We start from the raw sequence: 19,654 nt of genomic DNA on the forward strand, positions 1-19,654 counted from the left end.
CAGCAGGAGCCACCCATTAATTGCAGATAACTGAACGTTTCAGCCATGCAGTCAGTGTGTTCCTGCATGGAGAACTGGAGGTTTAGCTCAAGAGGATGAAGATAACTTAGATTGTCTTGTGTCCTGGATCATTAAAGTGATGCTGCTGGAGTATAAAGTTAATCTAAGCTTTGAATTATGCAGAAGGACAGTAGTGGAAGTCTTCCAGAGGTCCAGGAGCTGGGGATTTTTCTCAGTCCATTGGGCACTGAGCATCATTTTCCATCCAGTGGAACAGCATCCCACCTGCACACTGAATGATACATCAAAAATTGCTGCTGTAGTAATCAAAAATAGAAATAAGTACTGGATTTGTCATGTATATGTGACAGCCCTGAGGCTGTAACTCAGTAAATAACCCTTCTTTATGCATTTGGGAAAAAAATGAAACCAACCGGTGTGTGTCACAGTGCTGTTTGTTTGGGAGCTGGGGTGAGGAATGGAGACACGTGTGGGACTCCACAGCTCGTGAGGGCCATCGTCTTCTTGGAACTGAGACCAGTTGCCTGCTTCTCCAGCTGGTATGAGTGCCCTGACGCATAGCCCTGCACAGGGCTTTGGATTGGATTTGTATGAAAATAGAAAAGTGCAGGAGATGAATGATACCTTGTCTAAATTAATTTGTGTAAGCTGATAACTTGGGACAGGAAGTTGCTTATGCTCAGTTGCATATATGGAAGCCCAAGCTTTAGGTCTGGTGTATGAAAGGGCATCATCTAGTTATTCCACCAAAAGATGCATGCTATTGAATTCCCCAAGTCCTAGGCAAATTATTTTAATTTTATGATTTTTATTGTTTTGAAAATCAAATGACCTGCCAGGGCCATGCAGCCAGTGTAAGATTATGTTTCTCATTGTGGTTTCAGTGTGGTGCTCGCAGAAACTGAGTTAAGCCTCTGTTCTGCATTTACAGAATCCCAGAATGGTTTGGGTTGGGGGAGGCCTTAAAGACCGCCTCATTCCCATCTGTTGCCATGCATGGCAAAGTGTTCCTTCAAAGGGTTTTTTGGGAGTGCTCTTCCCATCCCTGCAAGAATGCGTTGCTCTCCAGTTCTGTTGCATCCACATTTCACCAGAAGGTCCTAAGCTGCTTACGTGGTTCTTAATGGCAGTAGTGACAATAAATAACACTTGAAATTTGATTTTTCCAAAAGCCCAGAGCAGCACAAAATAAACTGCAAGTTTTTATACAGTCAGGAAACTCTCAGAATAATCCAAATTTTTACCAAAGCTGTACCTGCTTCTGTTATATGAAGATTAGTTTTTTGGTCAGGGAACACAATCTCCTTGATACTGAGTGTCTCCTATCAAAGAATTTCTTTTAAGCTGTTTGTTTTAGCTTCAATTCTTTCTTCATCCTTTATATCATTTCAGAATTTTAAAGGCTTCACTGAGATTTCCTAGATATTTATTAGATGTAAGAAGAAATAATATTGCAGAAGGTGCAGTTTTCAGTCAAACCTTAGTTCAGTGCTGATGATTGCAAAAATTTCTGGGCTGGTTCTATTGGTGTGAGAATTTGGTGATAAAGGAGAGCCTGTGGGGTGTGTCAGCCCAAAAAGGTCTGGTACTGGTTAAATTCAGGTTTAAATGAAAATCTTGTTGTAACACAGAGCACAGATTGCTCCTTAAAAAGGCATTTTTCATAACTTTTGAAGGCAAGATCAAATACAGTCAAGATGCTCCTGCTTTTAAATAGCATCTCATTTTGTTTGCTGATTGCGTTGGTGGATCTTTGTGGAAAGTTATGTACTGCAAAGCTCTGTCAGTATTCACAGTGTGCTTCTTCCAGATGGAAATATCCTTAACATGGGAAATAAGTAACTCAGCTAATGGGAATTGATTGACCAAATATTGTGCTGGGTAGACTGCAGCTTCCAAGAGCATTGCTGATTCCCATTTCCCTTGTGCCTGGCAGCTGCCTTGGTTTGTATCTCAGCTGCTGAAAGGGGTAATTTCTACGTGGCTAACTTAGCTGCTTATTCTGGAGTTATCATCCTGCGTTTTAGAGCAGTCCTGAGCGTCTCAGCAGTCAAATTCTGTTGGAATAAAACCGAATGGTTCAGCTGAGGTGTGTCCATTGCAGCTTGGCATGAGTCGTGGGCTTCCAGCAAACTTCATGAAGCTTTAACAAACTGGTGTTTCATTAAAGCTGCTGTCAGACTACATGAGGATATCACTGCAAAGAGTCATGTGTGTTATAACAAGCTGTAATTTTCTCCTTGTTGGAAACATTTGGGTTTCAGTGTTTTACGCTTGAGAGCTATGGGAGCAGACCAGTGTGAGGAACAGTGACCAGTTCTGTGTCAGTGTGAGTGAACAAAGCCTGCCTTGCTGGAGACTAACTTGGTTTGTTTCCTTGGTGTTTGGGAAAGCATAAACTCTAAACAAAACTCTTTCTGTAGCTGGAACACTTTGCAGGGCTGTTTCTGTGATGCCTTGTGGCGTGCTAAGGTGTGTGCTCAGTCTCCAGGTCTGTCGGGTAACTTACTGTAGTGAAAGCGGGACTTAATGAATCAATGTTGATTGCTTATCTTCATTAATCAAATTTGGTCTCATCTCATGTGCACAATGGGAATGGAAACAGCAGCAGTTATTTTTTCTTCTTCTTCCCATAGCCCAGGCTGACCATTCTCAGTTTCTCACTGGATCTTGCTAGGGCAGCCTGTCTTTCCCGGTCCTTTGGAGCAGTTAGGCGTCATGGTGTGAGACACTCAGAAGGGAGAACTGGAGGAACAAAACCCCTTTGGTTCCTTGCACCAAAGACTTCAGAAGATTTTTCTTCCCTCTACTTCCCCACCCTTTAGCCAAAATAACCCTCTCCCTGCCGGGCTAAGGCGTGGGCACTCAGCATGGGGACTGGCTGCTGCACCTTGGAGGCTTCCTTCAAATCAGCTTTTACAATGCCTGGCCTTTCCTGTGAAGTCTTGGCCTAGCTTTGGAGGTAACCAGCCAGTTTGTTACAGGACTCAGTTTTAGGCTGTGGAACATCCTTTTATGAAAAGGGTGAAAAAGTAGAACTAATGCAGTATCTGCTGTAGAACATGAAAACTTTTTTTAGTTTTGGCTTACACAACAAACAATACTAAAATTTCCTATTTCAAATTTTGATTTTGCCCCTCAGCTTGGTGTCTGGTCATGGTATTTAGGCAGGTGCATATAGCTGGAAACAGGTCACTGCTTGTGATTTAGTCATCAGGCCTTTGACTTGGTGCTACACTTCTTGAGTTACAATTACTTAGAAATACAAGAAGATACGAGAGGCTGAAGTGTTAGATGACTATTAAAAGTGCTGCAAAGCATACATGATTTGATTTAATGTAAAACCTCTTTCCTTCTCTCTGATTTGCTGGGTTGGCAGAAGTGCAAAGGCTGTAGCACAATAAGGCTTTTAAAGCAATTTTGCTTTGTTGTCTAGACAGAAGACAAATCTCTACTTTTTCTTTCTGAGTCTTCTTCCCTCTTCTGCTTCCCCTGTTTGTTTTTGGGCAGTCCCCTTTCCCACTGAGGAGCAGGCAAGCATGTAAGCAGAAAATCTCCTTGAGCACCAGCCCTGGGCTGTGCCTATAAATCCCGTTGATTCGAGGGGCGGTGTTTTGTTGTTCCGAGGCCATTTAGCTTTACTGCTGTGTTTTTATGATCCCAGGAGCTGGAGTGCAGCTTGATGAGCCCGTGACCAGCAGCAGGGGCTAGGAATGGATTCACCTCCCCATGTTGGCCACCTGCAGCAGCACTGTCTGTCTGAGGTGGTCCTGTGGGCTCGGAACGTGTTTCTGGAATGAGCTTAACCTGAGCCGGTTTAGGCGCCTGCTTAGGATGAGCTGAGGGACATCCTGGCTGTTCTGGTTTCTCTGAAGATTGGTTTAATCTAGATGAGTTTGTCCTTAAACCTAAATAAATACATTATTCTAGATAAAACTTGCCATGTTTAGAAGAATAGAATGTCATTTCCAGCTAAAGGAAGTATTCCATTTTCTGCCCGTAATGAAAGGTTGTTTTTTCAGGTTCCTCAGGTTTTGCTGTTTGAATTTGAATATAGTAACATGTGCTTTTTACACTGCTGAGGAGAGCATCTGACTTGGTGCAAAACTGCACATTAAAAATGGAGCTATTTGCCCATTATGTTCAGTATTTCTGTAATTGTGCATCATTGTCTGATGAAATGTGATGGTTTTCTTTCAGGATTCCATATTTGGGAGTTGCTGTTTAACCATGTTTGCCAGTCTGGAATTACCTGAAATCCTGTTGCGCACCCCAAAATACTGAAGTCGTGACATTTGTTTTGGTAGGTAAAATAAGCATATGATGCATCTGAATATCTCTTGTTTTTTTTACATTCTCCCCCTGCCTGTCCCCACTGCTGTGTGTGTTTGCAGGGCTGGGCTGGCTCCAGAGCTGACTCCCCACTCGGCCATACAGGGTTCGGGGTATTTGCCATCAGGTTTTTGGCTGTTCCTCCCAAGGAGAACAGTTGAGATGCTTTAGTGGTGTCATTCATCTAACACCAACGTTGGAAGTTCAAAATTACTGGAACCCTGGCTAGGTTGTTTTAGAGGAAATTTTAGTGCATGTTTAAGTTTATCTTTAGGTATTCTTTCACATTGTAACAGTGGTTCTTAGCCTTATTTAATCTCCTTGTGTTATACTGTTAAATGACACTTGCCTAGAATTTGTTTAAAAGTGTTGTTGGTTTGTTTTTTTGCTCAAAACCATGATGTTATTTTAATCTTTTTATCGTAGAATGGTTGTGGGTGTCTAGGTTTATTCATTGCTCAGGTTTAACAAGCTCCAAGATCGCTATGCTGGGCAACAAATGGAACAGCTGTAGGAGGATAATACACTGTTAACAAATCTCCAGTAGAGACAGTGTTGTGATCAGTGTCTCTGGGGTTTCCAGGTGTTACAGTTTAAATGAAGCCTGTGTGACTGTATAAGAGTGCATGTTACAGGTTCAAAGAAAGCCATCCTCTCACCAGTATTCTGGCAACACTGAACCTCCTCTGCCCCCATCAAGAAAATCTCTACATCTTTTTCTCATTGGCACCTAAAACAAAGGAAGCAGAAAACATTAAAGTGTGTTATCCAGGATATCCTTTTTCCTGATTTTTTTAATCTATTAAGTTGCTTGAAAACCATTTTTCAGTGACAGCAAAAGCAATTTCAATCCTTTAGAAATTATGTTGGTACAGGTATCCCAGACTTTCCCTCCTCACTCTGAATTCTGGTTTCCTCAAGGGATTTGACTGTAACCTCATTTCTTTCCCTTCCCTGTTGCAGCTTTAAATAATGGTCAGTGTGAGGATGAGGACCCTGCTTAGTGCCAGCTAGTGCCATCTGCTAGTGAAGGGCATCAATCCATCCTTCCTTCTGCTCTCACCCTTTCCAATCTTTTGTGTAATTTGGAAGAGTGCTGAGATGTAGAGCAGGATTTTAGTACTTTTTATTTGTTTTGGGAGAGTGCATGTTCTGGTGTGACATCAGTTGTGAAAGTGTTTATTTTGAATACATTAAGAAGCTTGTAAATCAATAGACTATGGCAGAAAGCCTGGGACAGGTGGCCAGACAAGGCCTTGGTTTGGTTTGTGTGCTCTGTGTAGTGCAATAGATAGGAGAAAGCAAGGCAAGAGATTTCAAGTTCTATTTAAGAGACAAATTGACATAAGTTTGGATCAGTTAAGTGAACCTTGGGATAAGATTTCCTCATATCAGGAAAGATATCAGTTGGGGTTTTTTCCTTTGTGTTGTTTTTCACCCCAGAGGCCAGCACTTGCAGGTACTCCAGAGCCTGCTGGCTTTCCAGTGTTCAGCTGCTCCCCACTTAGTGACAACTGGCTCTTTGAGATTTTGCTCTAATCCCATCTCTCCCAGGGTCTGGATGGGATTTTCCAAGCCTTGCCCAGCCATGTGGTGCTGGATTTGTTGTGCAGGCTGCCTGTTGCTGTCAGGCTGCTGGTGGGGACAGCACAGGCCATGGCAAAATGCCTTGGGGCTCCTGGTGGTTGTGTGTGTGCCCCAGCTGTCCATCAGCCCAGGTCTCAGCTGTGGCATCCTCTATCTTGTGGGAATTCTTCCTCTGAAGAGTCTCTGTTTTGCACATTTTAGTGGGTCAGTTGTTTTATGCATATGGTGAGTGTGCCTGGGAGCTCCTGGCTCCAGCAGCCCAGGGTGTGCCCTGCATCCTTCGGGTTGGACACTCTGGTCTTCATGGGCCGTGCTCTTCCACCCCCTGTCCCCATACAACAGTGCAGGTGCATTTTGGCCATTTGGCTGTTATTTGGCTGTTTATCCCCACCTCTCTTACTTCAGTTAGGTGTACTAAGATGTACTAAGACCAACTTTATAATAAAGAGGCATAACACTGGTTTTGCTGCTGTAGCCAGTTCCAGGCCAGGTTTGAGGGTAAATGGTTGCCATGTGGTAGCACTGGACTTGCTCTGAGTTCCCAGAAACAACTGTAAAATGGGAAATACTAATTTGGAAACTCTAAAGGAGCAGGTGCAGGGACAGGAAGGAGGCCATGTGGGCTTTTTGAAGGCAGGATGATGGTCAGAGACCTTTTTGTGCTGCCAAGTGAGCATGGGTGCTTGAGTTCCTGAAGTGTGCTGCAGTTGTACACATCAGCTCAGGTGTGGTTCTTACTCATCAGAGATCCTCCATAACCTGCTGGGAGTTCTGGTTTACATGGACTGTTGAATGACCAGTGTTTTACCTGGGTGTGCTTATGCTGAAGGCATTTTGTGTTTGTGTGGAAGAGTGTTGAGGGAAGGTACCTGCTGATTACGGTCAAGTGCTTGCTCAGGGTTTATGGAAGCCAGCCCTATAACCATGAGATTACAGAAGTTGTTAGGATGTTCTGCAGCTGGGATTCATTTGCTCTGACATGGATGGTGTGCTGTGCACTGCCTGAAGAAGAAAATTTTGCAAATCATCACTTTCTCATGTCATACTCGAGATAAATGATACCTGAATATAGGAATGGACTAAATTCTGTGTGTTTGAGAAGGAGAGAGTGCAGATGAATGTAGCAGAGATCCTTGAGGAGCATGATGTAAAGAAAAAATGCAATGGGAGCTGTAGCTATATATGCTCATCTGGGAGGTAAAATGTAAAGCTTGGTCTTGGTTTGTTTCCTTCCCTCACCATATCCCTGTGGTCCTGTGATTCTCTGAGTCAAGTGAAACAAGGCCCATGGTCCTTTGGGATTTAGAAAACTCGATTTTTATAGCATTTACAAAGGGCCATAACTTCAACAAATCCTGTCAGATTTTAGCACACTGAGATGAGGTTGATGAAATTTGGTCTAAGCTGCAGCATTTTTATGAATTGCTTAAAAACCATGATTTAAGCAGTCTGGGGGTGTTCTGCTCTTTTACAGGGAAGATGGAGGCTTCAGACACTTCCATTCAAATAAAGACTTGAAATGTTTGTGTTCTTGTAGATAAATTCTTATTTCTTTGGTGTTAGGGATTGTCAGGTGTACTCATGTTTCTTGCTGGAGGTGCAACACCCCATCACCTCCAAGTAGTTGTACCTTTTCAACATGTAAGAGCCTATATTTTGAGCTGAGATTTCTCTCCCTAAAAAATTTACTCAAGACTTTCTGACAAATCATGTTCTATGTTATTTTCCTCAAAATATAGTGCTTATATTTCACAGGATGTTTGCCTCATTCCTCGCACAGAATGGCTGTGCTTGGTCATTAAAAAGGCCATTTGTGTAGGACTCCCAGCTCCTCCCTCCCTGGGGTCAGTGGATGTGGAATGAAAGATGTAGGAACACAGAAGGAGAAGGCCTGCTCTCCTGGTTGGTGTAAAGCCAGCTTGGGTAAGGAAGTTATCTGTCCAAGAAATTGTGTGAAAATCAGTTAAAACATCTTTTCACAGACTCCTATCAATTGTGATTCTCATTATCTGGGCACCTGACATGGCACTGAGGAGTTTGACTTAATGGAGGTGCCGAACACTCAGAGCAGTAATTTAGACACAGAGCTGAGCAGCAAGGAGTCTGGGAAAAAAAAGAAGATTTAATTGTCTCTGTGTTCACCTGGTAATGAATTTTTAAAATTTCTTTCTCTATTGCCCATCTTGAAAATTTCCATGGGAATAATAAGTATATGAAAGCACTGTGGAAACAGATCAGTGCCTGTGAAACATTAAACTTATTTTCTGATACAGGGCTGCAGAAGAGCTTGTGAGACAAAATTAGCTCAGTTTTTAATCTGAGATTTGAGGATGAAGGCTGGTGCTGCAGGATGAGAGAGTAACTGCATGTAAAATAGGGGATTATTCCTTAGTGCTGTTGGATTGCCTGGTGTGGGGTAGGGTTGCAAGGAAGAAAAAACCTGTATTTTTGAAATATAGTGAGTATATGTGTAGAGATCTGACCAAAAAGCTGAGGGGATTTTGTGGCTTCCAAGTCCCTGGTTTTTCCTTTGTGATATTGTCCCTTCAGCAGCATTATGTGAGTGTGCAAAAAGTGCAGAGTTGAATCTGCACTTGTCTAACATTGTTAGATTTTTTTATTAGAAAAGGCTGTTTTCCGGCCAGTATCTGCAGCTCACCTTTAATCTCAAAGTTGTGTTTTTAATTTGTGTTGGGAACTTGAACCTCTGCCAAAACCCCAATCTGTATCTTGTTAAAGGGTCTGTTGTCCTGAGCTAAACCTTCTGGGTGGGTTGTGCCAAATACCCACAGCTTTGGAGTTATGAGGTCTTGACAGTCCTGGCTGGTGAACTGATTTGGTTTTGACAATGGTGGTCAGGAGCAGGTCCCTTTTTTTGGCTGTTTCTACAGATGGTTTGAATATTTTAGCAATACTTGCAAAGTGCTGAGAGTTAGAGCAGATGTCTCACCTGGAAAGGGTAGTGCCATTGCCCTTGTGATGGAGTGGGAAAATGTGTATCTTAACATTGGTGGTGACCACTGGAAGTTTTGGGATAATTTTATCATAGATTGTACTTCTGTAACAGCATAGATTAATGTCATAATGGCAAAATTCATTGCAAAGTTTAGACTTCTTATTAAGCAAAATCCATCAGGTGTGGGACTTGGCTTATTGAATTCATTGTTATCTGAGCACGATGTGGGGGCATGGTGAGAGTTGTGGGCTGTGACAGGGGAGCAGATTTCAGGTTGTTATGTGCCGAAGAAGCTGAAAACACCTAAATCTTTACAAACTTTAAGAAAGTTGGCACATTATGCCTGAGATTTCCCTGGGTGGGAGTAAAATATTTGTCAAATGCTACATTTCTCCTGGTAAACATGTGCTGTGGCTTTCTTAGTGCTTTGCACCTATTGCATCTGCAGTCTCTAAAAGTGAATTCTTCCTATCATTCTATAATTCAGCTATTGCTGTGAGTAGTTTTACAGTCTCCCAACAGTCAGGCACTGCAGCATTGGTACCAGATGCCTGCTTGTCCCCTCTACGATATGGAGATGAATAGAATTCATTTTCCTCTGATTTTGTATCCTCTACCTTCCTTTCTACCTGTCTGTCTTTTAGATCAACTGGAATACTTCTCAAGTCCCGTGCAGCAGGATTCTGTCAGGAAACCCCTTCTGTTTGTCCTAGTGGAGAAACAGCTCAGACGCTGCCATGGCCACCATTTGCAGCCTCACACAGTTGGTCTCACAGAGCCCAACATTGGGTCACCAGGTAGGTTTTTCTGGCAATGACCAAATGTTCCACTGAAAGCAGCTGTTAATGTCCTTACACAATTATTATTATATGTATTATAATTCTTTTTTTCCCTTCCAAGCATCACCTTGACGTCTGACAGGCTCCCATTGTTGGAAACAATGGTTTTGGATGATCTACCTAACTTAAAAGATACATATGCCTCCTTGTACTCCTCAGCTATGGAAGACTTAGAGGTGGATTTTGATTCAGGACTGGAGGAAGATGAACTGAAACAGGAGGCTGCTCCTGGGGATTCCACAATCTTTGTAGCTTTTAAAGGAAATATAAGTGACAGAGACTTTGAACAGAAGCTGGATACCATACTGGAGAATGTGCCTGGCCTTTTACACATGGGTAATGCACCTTCTTGTCACTTTTCAGCTGTCCTTAAAAAGCTTATTTAGGTAGTCAGGGTACTTGCACAAAAAGTAGTTTATGTTGGGTTTGAGCTACTTAGTTTGTTATGATATTGGTTGGGGTTATTCTTAGTGAATTTGTGAGCTGTTCTTCTCAGAAATGTAGACTGCAAGTGTCTGCAGTGGGTTTGTTGTTTGAAACTGATTTATTTAGCAAGTTCCTTCATTTCTCTTCTGTTTCCACATTTTGCCTGGTTTTATTCTCTTTCATGTCCCTCTATTACACGACTGTGTTATATGAAAGTGAAACCAGGCTGGTTCACACAGGAGATGTGTTTTACTGTCCAAACCGTCCATTTTAAACTACTGCAGTTCATCTGAGAATGTGTTCACTCTCCAGTACCTGTGATATTACTGCCCTTTTCTGACCTACCCTACCTGATTGATTGGTTTGTGTTGGGGGTGGGGAGTGCCCTCATGTACCCCCGAATGCTCACCCAGCTCTGGGAGCAGCTCCATGGCACGTCACTGATAGCAGGCTTTTTGGGACATCTTTTGCCAGCATGTTTAGATCTGGAAAAAGACATTTGTTTCCTGTCTGAACTTCCTTGCAAAAGGTCTTAGGCTGATTATTGATGGCTGCTCAGTTAGGTAGCAGTGATTGTTTTCTTCAACAGTGTCAAACACCTTTTCAGAAAAATAACACATTACTCCTCAAGAACCAAACTGAATTTCTTTGTCACTTTATTCCTTTCTTTCAATTTTGTCCATGTAGTCAGCTGGCATCAGTTTGTTGGGTTCTTGCTGTTCTTGCTCAGGGAGATAAAAAAGCTGGGATAAGACAAAAATACTATGAAGAAATACTACAGTTTTGAGCTGTATCTCACAAACAGTTGGCAGTAGATGTAAACTAACAGATGGTTACTGGTGTGAAGGGATGTGTGTAATTCCACAGATGAATTGTGTAGTTTTTGACATCTATTCAGTCTGTAGCTGCACGTAGTCACCTTTGTTACACAGAGGCATCTGCATGCTGAGTCTGTTATAAATATTAATGCCAGGATTAATAAACATGATTCAGACCTCAGCTGAGAAAGCAAATTTTTAAAATCAATGTCAAGCTAATTTGAAAATTATCCATGTGAGAAGTTATTTAAACTGATTCAGAGCAAAATAGGATATCCTGAATGTGGAGTTAGTAAATAACGTGGGGTTATCTTGGCAGATGCAATGTTTGAAAAATGAGAAACCTGGGTACAAATACATAGAAATACCAAAACTGATAATACAATTTTTCTGTGTTAAATATTGGAACATTAATAACAGAAAAAATGGGACTGTTCAAACCTCCACAAAAGGAGATTTTAAAACTCCTCCTGACATGTTCCCAGCCAAAAACAGGCTTATAGGTAGAACGAGGATGAATTTAATAATTCTGTTACTGTAGCAGCAAAAGGGTCTTGGTGAATTAGTGGTGAACAAGAGATTCCTAAATAGGAATGAGTGCTGGCATTCTTAACTAACATGTTTTTCAGACTCCAAAAGGTAGCAAATGTTGAGTAAATCTAAGGTTACAGTGGAGGAGCTGGCTGATGAAAATTTGGGTCAATGCTTTCTGTTTTGAGAGGAACTTTCTTTACAGGAAGATAGAAACTGGAAACTTATAAAGCTATATTGGGAGCTGTGTTTTTAACTATCCTTAACTGCATTTTGTAGCAATCATTTAGGTAGGTATCACTTTGGATAATGTATCCAGCATAACTGCCCAACCTTTTTGCTGTTACTTTGAAAACCACTGATCTATGTAGAAACACTCATGTGTAGAACAGGCTTTCAGAAAACGTGCAAGTAAGTATTTTGCATGACTTTGAGACATTTTTGGCAGTGGATATGAAATACCTACCCAGAAAACTAAATAATAAGGTAGAAATCAATGAAATACTGCTAGGACTCTGTTGGCACTGGCCTTGTAAAAAAAAAAAAAAAAAAAAAAAAAAAAGGTTTCACAAGCATTTTTAGAGCAAATATTTCAAGTGTTTCACTCCTGTAGTCAGTTTTTTCCCCTCATCCATCTGGTTCCCAAACAAATGTACTGTATCACAGGGCTGGAGTCCCTCTGCTCTGGAGCCAGGCTGGGAGAGCTGGGGGTGCTCACCTGGAGAAGAGGAGGCTGCAGGGAGAGCTCAGAGCCCCTTCCAGTGTCTAAAGGGGCTCCAGGAGAGCTGGAGAGGGACTGGGGACAAGGCCTGGAGGGACAGATCAAGGGGGAATGGCTTCCCACTGCCAGAGGGCAGGGATGGATGGGAGATTGGGAAGGAATTGTTCCCTGGGAGGGTGGGGAGGCCCTGGCACAGGGTGCCCAGAGCAGCTGTGGCTGCCCCTGGATCCCTGGCAGTGCCCAAGGCCAGGCTGGACAGGGATTGGAGCATCCTGGTCTAATGGAAAGTGTCCCTGCCCATGGCAGGGAGTGGAATGGATTGGGCTTTAAGGTCCCTTCCAACCCAAACCTAATACCTATAATTGTATGAAATCTGTTTTATTAGATATTTTCTTATCTTTCCAAAGTAGTTTATCCACAGAATATTTCAATTTTTGAGTAATACTATCAAGTGAGTGTGTCGTCTGTTGCATTGGTTATCATTGAGTAGTTTTTTTACTGCTAATTTTTTGGAAAATCCCTGATGTGGTTTGGCAGCATTGGTCACTGTACACCTGTGTGGGGAAAAATTTCCTGTACCTGAGACCAAGCACTGGCAATTTTCAAAGCCAAAAACTGTTTCATTTTTTTCAACTTTTTAACCAAGTTGTTTCATCAGACATGTTTAAAAACTGCCTTTTCACTGACTTTGGTTGTTTTTCTGTTAAGAATCCAACAAGTTAAAAGTGCAGAAGATAGAGCCTTGGAACAGTGTCCGTGTCACCTTCAACATCCCCCGGGAAGCAGCCGAGCGGCTGCGAATCCTGGCTCAGAACAACAACCAACAGCTCCGAGACCTGGGCATTCTCTCAGTTCAGATTGAAGGTATTTCACACCAAATCTGCTTCCAAAGCTCACATTTAAGTAGACTCAAAAAGCAGTTTTGTGTACTTGGTTAATGTTGCAAAGCTTCTAAGTTACTACTTTAGCTTTAGTGAAAAAGATAGCCCAGGACTTTTATTCTTTCAAGAATAAAATTTACTACAAATAAAAATGAAACCTGAAAATGCTCTGGGCATCAGGAACCCTCCTGGAAAATGTTTTCTGTGTGTTGACTTAGGAAAGGGTTGGCTCATTTTCTTTCCCTGTTGTTTCATATGAGGCTGTCTTTAAGACAAGTTTTCAGTGGATTTCACAGTTACACTATCCATTCTGGACAGTTGTCCAGGAGCACCCTCAGGATGAAACCAAGGGCAGGTAATGCTTGTCATGACATTTCGTTTTCTTAAAACTGAATCCAGAAGGATGGTGTGATGTGTAAGTGTCCTTCTAAAGTGCACAGTGGAGGTGGAGCCTCTTCTTCCTTCCTCGGCATTTCTTACATGTCCTTTTGCAAATGTCTGTGTTCTGCTTTTCTGTCTCTTCTGTTCACCCACCCTGTGCATTGCTTTAGGGGAAGGTGCTATCAACTTGGCCTTAGCCCAGAGCAGGAGCCAGGATGTGCGGATCAACGGGCCCCTGGGAGCGAGCAGCGCCATGCGCATGGACACGGGGTTCCCCATGCAGGGGGGGCAAGGTAAATCCCCTCAGCTGCCTTTGTGCAGCTTCAGACACTCAGAAATCTGCTGCTGGACTAATGAAACTGCTGCTTACAGCAGCTATTGTTTGCAGAATTGTAATGGCCATTTAAATTAATGTCTGTTCTTGTTCTGTGCTGTCAAACCATGTTTGGTGTTATGTAAATAAATTGTTGGCTGCATTGTGTCCCACAAGCATTGGAGTGATTTTGGTGGGGCCAGTTTGTTTGTTTTCAGGTATTTTGAGGGTGTGGTGGTTTGGGGTTTTGTTGGTTAGTTGGTTGGTTCGGGGTTTTTTCACATAAAGCCTTTTAAAGCACATGAGTTGAGTATAGTGAATTCACTTTGAAATATGCACAAATTTTCACAGTGTTCTGTTTGGTTCCCTTTATGGAAATGTGCATAAGTCTCTATTCAGTGTACAATAAACTGACTTAGATTAAATCCGTTAGAATTATGGGAAGTACAGGACTGTCGTTGTTACTCTCTCATTTTATTTTCTGATAAACTTCTGAGGTCTGATCATAAAGAAGGAATTTTTGTGGAGAGGTGTAGTTGATTAAACTGTATTTTAGAGCTTTGTATATGCATAAGGAATTTTCAGCTACAAAATTCAGATTTTACAAAGACTTTTTACAAAGAAAGCTACTATGTAATTTATTAAAATAGCTGACTCATAAGGCAAAATAACTAATATTTTAGTAAATAGGATTTAATGCAATTAAAGCAGGAGCATTTTTGGTCAGTTTATCTAAGATGCATTTGTGGCTGTTGAGAAGGAATGGAAAGAACATTTCGCCTTTGTAAAAACCTAATTACACAGTAGTGAAATCTTTGTCCTTTAAAACATTTAAAGAAGGGCTCTGCTCTCCACTGTGCTGATCAGTGCCTTTATTTCCTCTCTGCAGGTCAACAACATAACAGCAGTATAACCAACAGGGCAACAATAGCAATCATTTTAGAAAATAGCAGCCTGTGGAAGTAAAACATTGAATTTTTTTCTCTCTTGCAACACCTCAGTTACTTTCTAGTTTCAGATCTTGCAAAAGCCTGAGTTCCATGTGCAGCTTTGATACAATCTTGTCACTTGGTGCTTTCAGTGGCACGTCAGGCTCACATTAATTCATGAGTCAGTAGTGTTTCCTTTTATACTCTTAAAAATTTAGTGTTAAAGAAAGAGCTACAGCATGACCTGAACTTGTTTGATACCAGGGAATCTGAGCTTTCAGACAGAGAGGTGTGTCCTCAGGTTATTTTGGACAAACAATTCTTGAAGTCTAAAGAAATGTTTTACTGACAAATATAATTTTTTCTTTTTAAGGGAAAAAATTCTGAAATTCTTCTCTATGTAACTGCAAGACTTGATAATTTCTATTTTTATTTTTTAAGGTTTAATAAGAATGAGCAATGCTGCAGCTGTCATGATGTCCCAGGGTGGAAATGTGCCCTCCTCTATGGTGGCAAGTGGTGCTAGTGCTGAGCTGCAGCCACGAACACCTCGGCCTTCCTCACAGCCAGGTGGTAAAATTTAGTCATAGTACTGATCTGAAAATGTTCTTAAATGTTGATTCTTCAGCACACAGGCTTGAGTGTGTATTCCTGAGAGTACTCCAGAATTGTTCTGGAACATTTTCCCTGCCTTTCTGGGAGCTACTCTTCCTGTGAAAACTTGCCTTCCCCCTTAATCTGTTAAATTTTTTCAAATAATTTGGGTGCTTAATAAATCACCAGCTTACTTGGTATTTTGTTCAAATGTGTTGAGCAATGGCAGTGGTATTTTTGCAGTTGAACTGTTGTGACTGAGCTTTATGTTTAGCCAGAGGTAAGAGAAGGATTAGTTCAACGAGGCAGGAATATTTCTGGTGCTCTTTTTTCCCCTCTTTTCAGGAAGGGTGGATAGACTGGTAGTTTAAGGGTCAGGGGTCTGGTAGGTGTGAATGTTTAGGGTTTATTCTTCACAGTCTCCCCAGGGAAGTGGTCATGGCACCAAGCCTGACAGAGTTCAGGGAGTGTCTGGATGACGCTCTTAGTCCTGTGGTTTAGTTTTAGATGGTCCTGCCAGGAGCAGGGATTTGGGCTCAACGGTCGTTCCAGCTGAGATACTGTGTGATTCTGTAGTTCTAAGTGTGTAGAGGGCTCACATCAGTCTGTAGCATTGTGGGGCTGTTGTGCTTTATTTTAGAGGATATAAATTGATAAGACCTGGCTTCTCTGGAACATGAAATTTTATGCAGAATAAGGAAATGCAAGCAAGCAATTTAGCCTTTCTTGTTTTGTGATGGGTTTTGTCTACAGTAGGTTATTTTTTTTTATTGTTTTTCTTTGCTATTTTAATAGATGCAATGGACCCACTCTTATCTGGGCTAAATATACAGCAGCAAAATCATCCATCTGGATCTTTAGCTCCCCAGCTCCATTCAATGCAGTCAGTTCCTGTAAACAGGCAGATGAACTCAGCCAACTTTCAGCAGCTACAGCAGCAGCAGTTGCAGACTCGGCCTCCCCAGCCACATCAGCAGCCACAGCAGGGTATTCGACCTTCATTCACTTCACCAGCACAGGTTCCAGTTCCCCCTGGCTGGAACCACCTTCCTTCTGGAGCACTTCAGCCTCCTCCAACCCAGGGAGCGCTGGGTACACTGACAGTAAACCAGGGTTGGAAAAAGGCCCCGTTGCCTGGACAAATGCAGCAGCAGCTTCAAGCAAGACCATCTCTAGCTACAGTACAAACTCCTACTCATCCTCCACCTCCATATCCTTTTGGAAGCCAGCAAGCTTCCCAGGCTCACTCAAACTTTCCCCAGATGAGCAATCCTGGCCAGTTTACTGCTCCTCAAATGAAAAGCCTTCAGGGAGGGCCCTCACGGGTTCCTACACCACTACAACAACCCCACCTGACCAACAAGTCTCCTGCTTCCTCTCCCTCCTCCTTCCAGCAGGGCTCTCCTGCCTCATCTCCAACTGTTAACCAGACACAGCAGCAGCTGGGACCAAGGCCTCCCCAGAGTAGCACACTTCCCCAGGGATTCCAGCAGCCTGTCAGTTCTCCTAGTCGTAATCCTATGGTGCAACAGGGGAATGTACCCCCCAACTTCATGGTGATGCAGCAGCAAAACCAAGGTCCACAAGGTTTACACCCTGGTTTAGGAGGTAAGAAGTACTGAGATCTTCTTTTATTTAAAAAAACCCCAAACATAAAGTGGCAAGAACTAATGTTGCCGTTAGTTCTGAAAAGATCCTTTATGAGACAGAATCAACAAATAGATGGAGTATGAGGTGGGTATTGGTGAATGAGCATCAGCATCCCTTGGTTTCTATTCTCTCTGTCCTGCAGTGTCACAGAGATGCCTGAAGGGTCAGGGAGGAGTTGCTGTGTGCATTACTGTTATTACTGCCAGTTGTCCTGTTGACAGCTCTTCTGTTGCCTTTAGGCAAGCTTAGGATGTTCAGAGATGGTGTGGGGATTTTTTTTAGGTTGGGAGTTGTTCTTTTTGGGGGGGAAAGGGAGGATTTTTTTGCAAGAGAGTGTCATGAAAACAAACAAATTTTCTTTCTCTCTTCAGCTTCCTCTGTCACCATTTACATTTTCCAAAGAACCGAGGCATTGTTTTGCATCTTCCTTTCTAAGCTGTGGATATTTCTTCTTCACCCTGTCTTTGTCACCAATTTCTTCCCATATAAAGAGGAAAGAGCTATTGTTGCCATGCTGTTGTACTCCCTACCCTAAAATTAAGAGGTTAAGGGATGTTTTAGTTTCTTATTTGGCTGTGTTGTCTTTAGTTTCCTCTTTGGACCAATGCATTCACTTCTTTTCCTTACTACTCCTAGAGTTCTTCTCTAACAATGAAGGAATTTCTTTTGTCAGTCCCAGGATCTCTTCTGTGTCCTTGGTGGTTTTTTTTTCCCCTTGAGCCCTTTGTATTTCCATGCAGATTTGTCGTGCTTCTCTTTGCTCACTCATTTGTTCATCTTCCTCTTGGATGGCTGTTTTCAGGTCCCATACACCAGTTCTTGTTTAAGCCTTTGAAATAATTCCTTTATGTACTTATAAAATATGGGCCATATTCTTTGTCTACCTACACACACATAAATACATTCTAGTTTCTTGCATTCTCATGTTGTACATCCAGAATCTGTCAAAACACTGTAAGGAATTCCTGTTTCTTGGTCTGCTGATGTGGACAAGCTTCTTGTTTTCACTGTTTGTACCATGGGTCTCGTTTGAATTCAGATGAATTTTCTCTGTTTCAATGTTCTCCTCTTGGGATCTGCCAGTGCCTTACACTTAGTGTATCTTGTTTTGTCTCCCTCTGGAAGCAGTTATTCATTATTCATTATTTTCACATTTCCCTTGCCCCCCCCAGCCATATGTCTCCATCAGAAATCTTAGCCATGACCTTTAGCCAGAACAATCCCCATGTTCTGCTTCCTGAGTAAACCCACTACAAAGAAACCTCAATTTTTTTGAGTTAAATGTGACACCACAATAAACCATCAAAATATGTTACTTGGTCTTATTGTAGACCTTATTGCTAAAATCAACAATCCTGCTGTGAGCTGTATCCTCAGCTGATTTTAAAAGACAGGATTCCTTGGTTTCAGCAAAGCTGTGTTGCTTCCACTGCTGAGATTTTTGCCTGACTTCTGTGCATGCTCATTCTTTGCTGCAGTTTATATGTTAATTTTTCATGATAGATCTTTCCATTTTTAAGCCACCTTGCATTTAAAGGTTTGGTGTAAATGAATGCATTCAAACACTTTGCATTTCACACAGTCAATTTAGCAAATCAGAATTTATATCAGATTTGGAAGAGACCAAGCTAACACTTTCTTTTTTTTCTCAGTTGAAGCATTCCTATGTGCAAAACTTCCCTGAAAGTTTTGCAGAACTAAAACTGAAGTGATGTGGTGTTTCAAGAAGTCTGTTTCTGTATTTGTAGATATATTTGGTGTTTGACCTATAGACCTGATTACCTTGAAATATTAATTACAACCTAGGACCAGATAATTAGCACAAGTAGTACAATTAGGTGTGCAAGAAAGCCGTAACTGCAGAAGGAACTGAAGTCACATTCTGGCACTGGGTCAGGAAAATAAAGGGGGCGGTGGGCAGGGTTGCCTCAAAGTCTGAGGCATTGTGTGGACAGTGAGTTAAAAAGAACTGAGTTCTCTAAAATCCATCTGCGCTGCTGCTCATGTTGGCAGGTAGAGGGGAGGTTTTTCTCTCTGTCCCAGGGCAGCAGTGATGTTTGGATGTGCCAAAGTTTGGGTGTTGTGCCACATAAGGGCCTGACAGAATTCCTTGCTCTTGCAGCAGGGATAGCAGAGTTACTTGAAGGAGCAGCAGGTCTGGATGTACTGAACCATGGGGTTCCTCAGCCCACTCTGGGATGAAAAGACCCTTCGGGTTTGTGTGCACACAGCAGCACTGATAAGGAGTGAGTGCCTGGTGTGTCAGAGTTGGTGAGAGGAGCACATCACTAGCAAAAATACCAGTTATTTGTGTTTGTGTACGTGAAATAAGTTAAGGGCATGCTAAGAGATGCGGGAGAGCAGAAAGCAACAAACCACGTTACTTAAAGTTCTAGTTTCTGAAAGGTCAGACATGGACTTTTCACCTTCTCTGGGCAGTAAGTTTTGTACTGAAATTATAGTTTGAAATTAGTCATAGTAATTTGTTAGACAGAATTATTGCACAGGTAAGAACTATGAATGTCTTCAGTGGATTTTGTATATTGGCAAAAAACAATTGCTGCCTAAACGTGTCACATGATGGCACAGACTCAAAGGTATTCTCCAATTACAGATTTTGTCTATTTTTTCCTTCCCCTTTTCCATACTAACTAATCAGAAAATTCTCGTGTTCA

At 42.0% G+C, this 19,654-nt stretch overlaps 1 protein-coding gene across 1 annotated transcript in view; it reads left to right on the forward strand.

Moving 5' to 3' along the window:
* Positions 1–4,195: 4,195 nt before the first annotated feature.
* Positions 4,196–19,654, forward strand: part of NCOA6 (nuclear receptor coactivator 6) — a 37,531-nt gene continuing 22,072 nt past the window's right edge. Inside the window, exons 1-7 of the mRNA XM_017746938.1 lie at positions 4,196–4,324; positions 9,541–9,693; positions 9,797–10,071; positions 12,940–13,095; positions 13,664–13,786; positions 15,177–15,305; positions 16,125–16,948. Coding sequence (XP_017602427.1) covers positions 9,837–10,071; positions 12,940–13,095; positions 13,664–13,786; positions 15,177–15,305; positions 16,125–16,948 — 1,467 coding nt within the window. The 5' untranslated portion in view covers positions 4,196–4,324; positions 9,541–9,693; positions 9,797–9,836. The remainder of the gene's footprint in view (positions 4,325–9,540; positions 9,694–9,796; positions 10,072–12,939; positions 13,096–13,663; positions 13,787–15,176; positions 15,306–16,124; positions 16,949–19,654) is intronic.

This window comes from Corvus brachyrhynchos, unplaced genomic scaffold (assembly GCF_000691975.1).
Source record: "Corvus brachyrhynchos isolate BGI_N302 unplaced genomic scaffold, ASM69197v1 scaffold661, whole genome shotgun sequence".
In the NCBI taxonomy this organism is placed as follows: Eukaryota; Metazoa; Chordata; class Aves; order Passeriformes; family Corvidae; genus Corvus; species Corvus brachyrhynchos.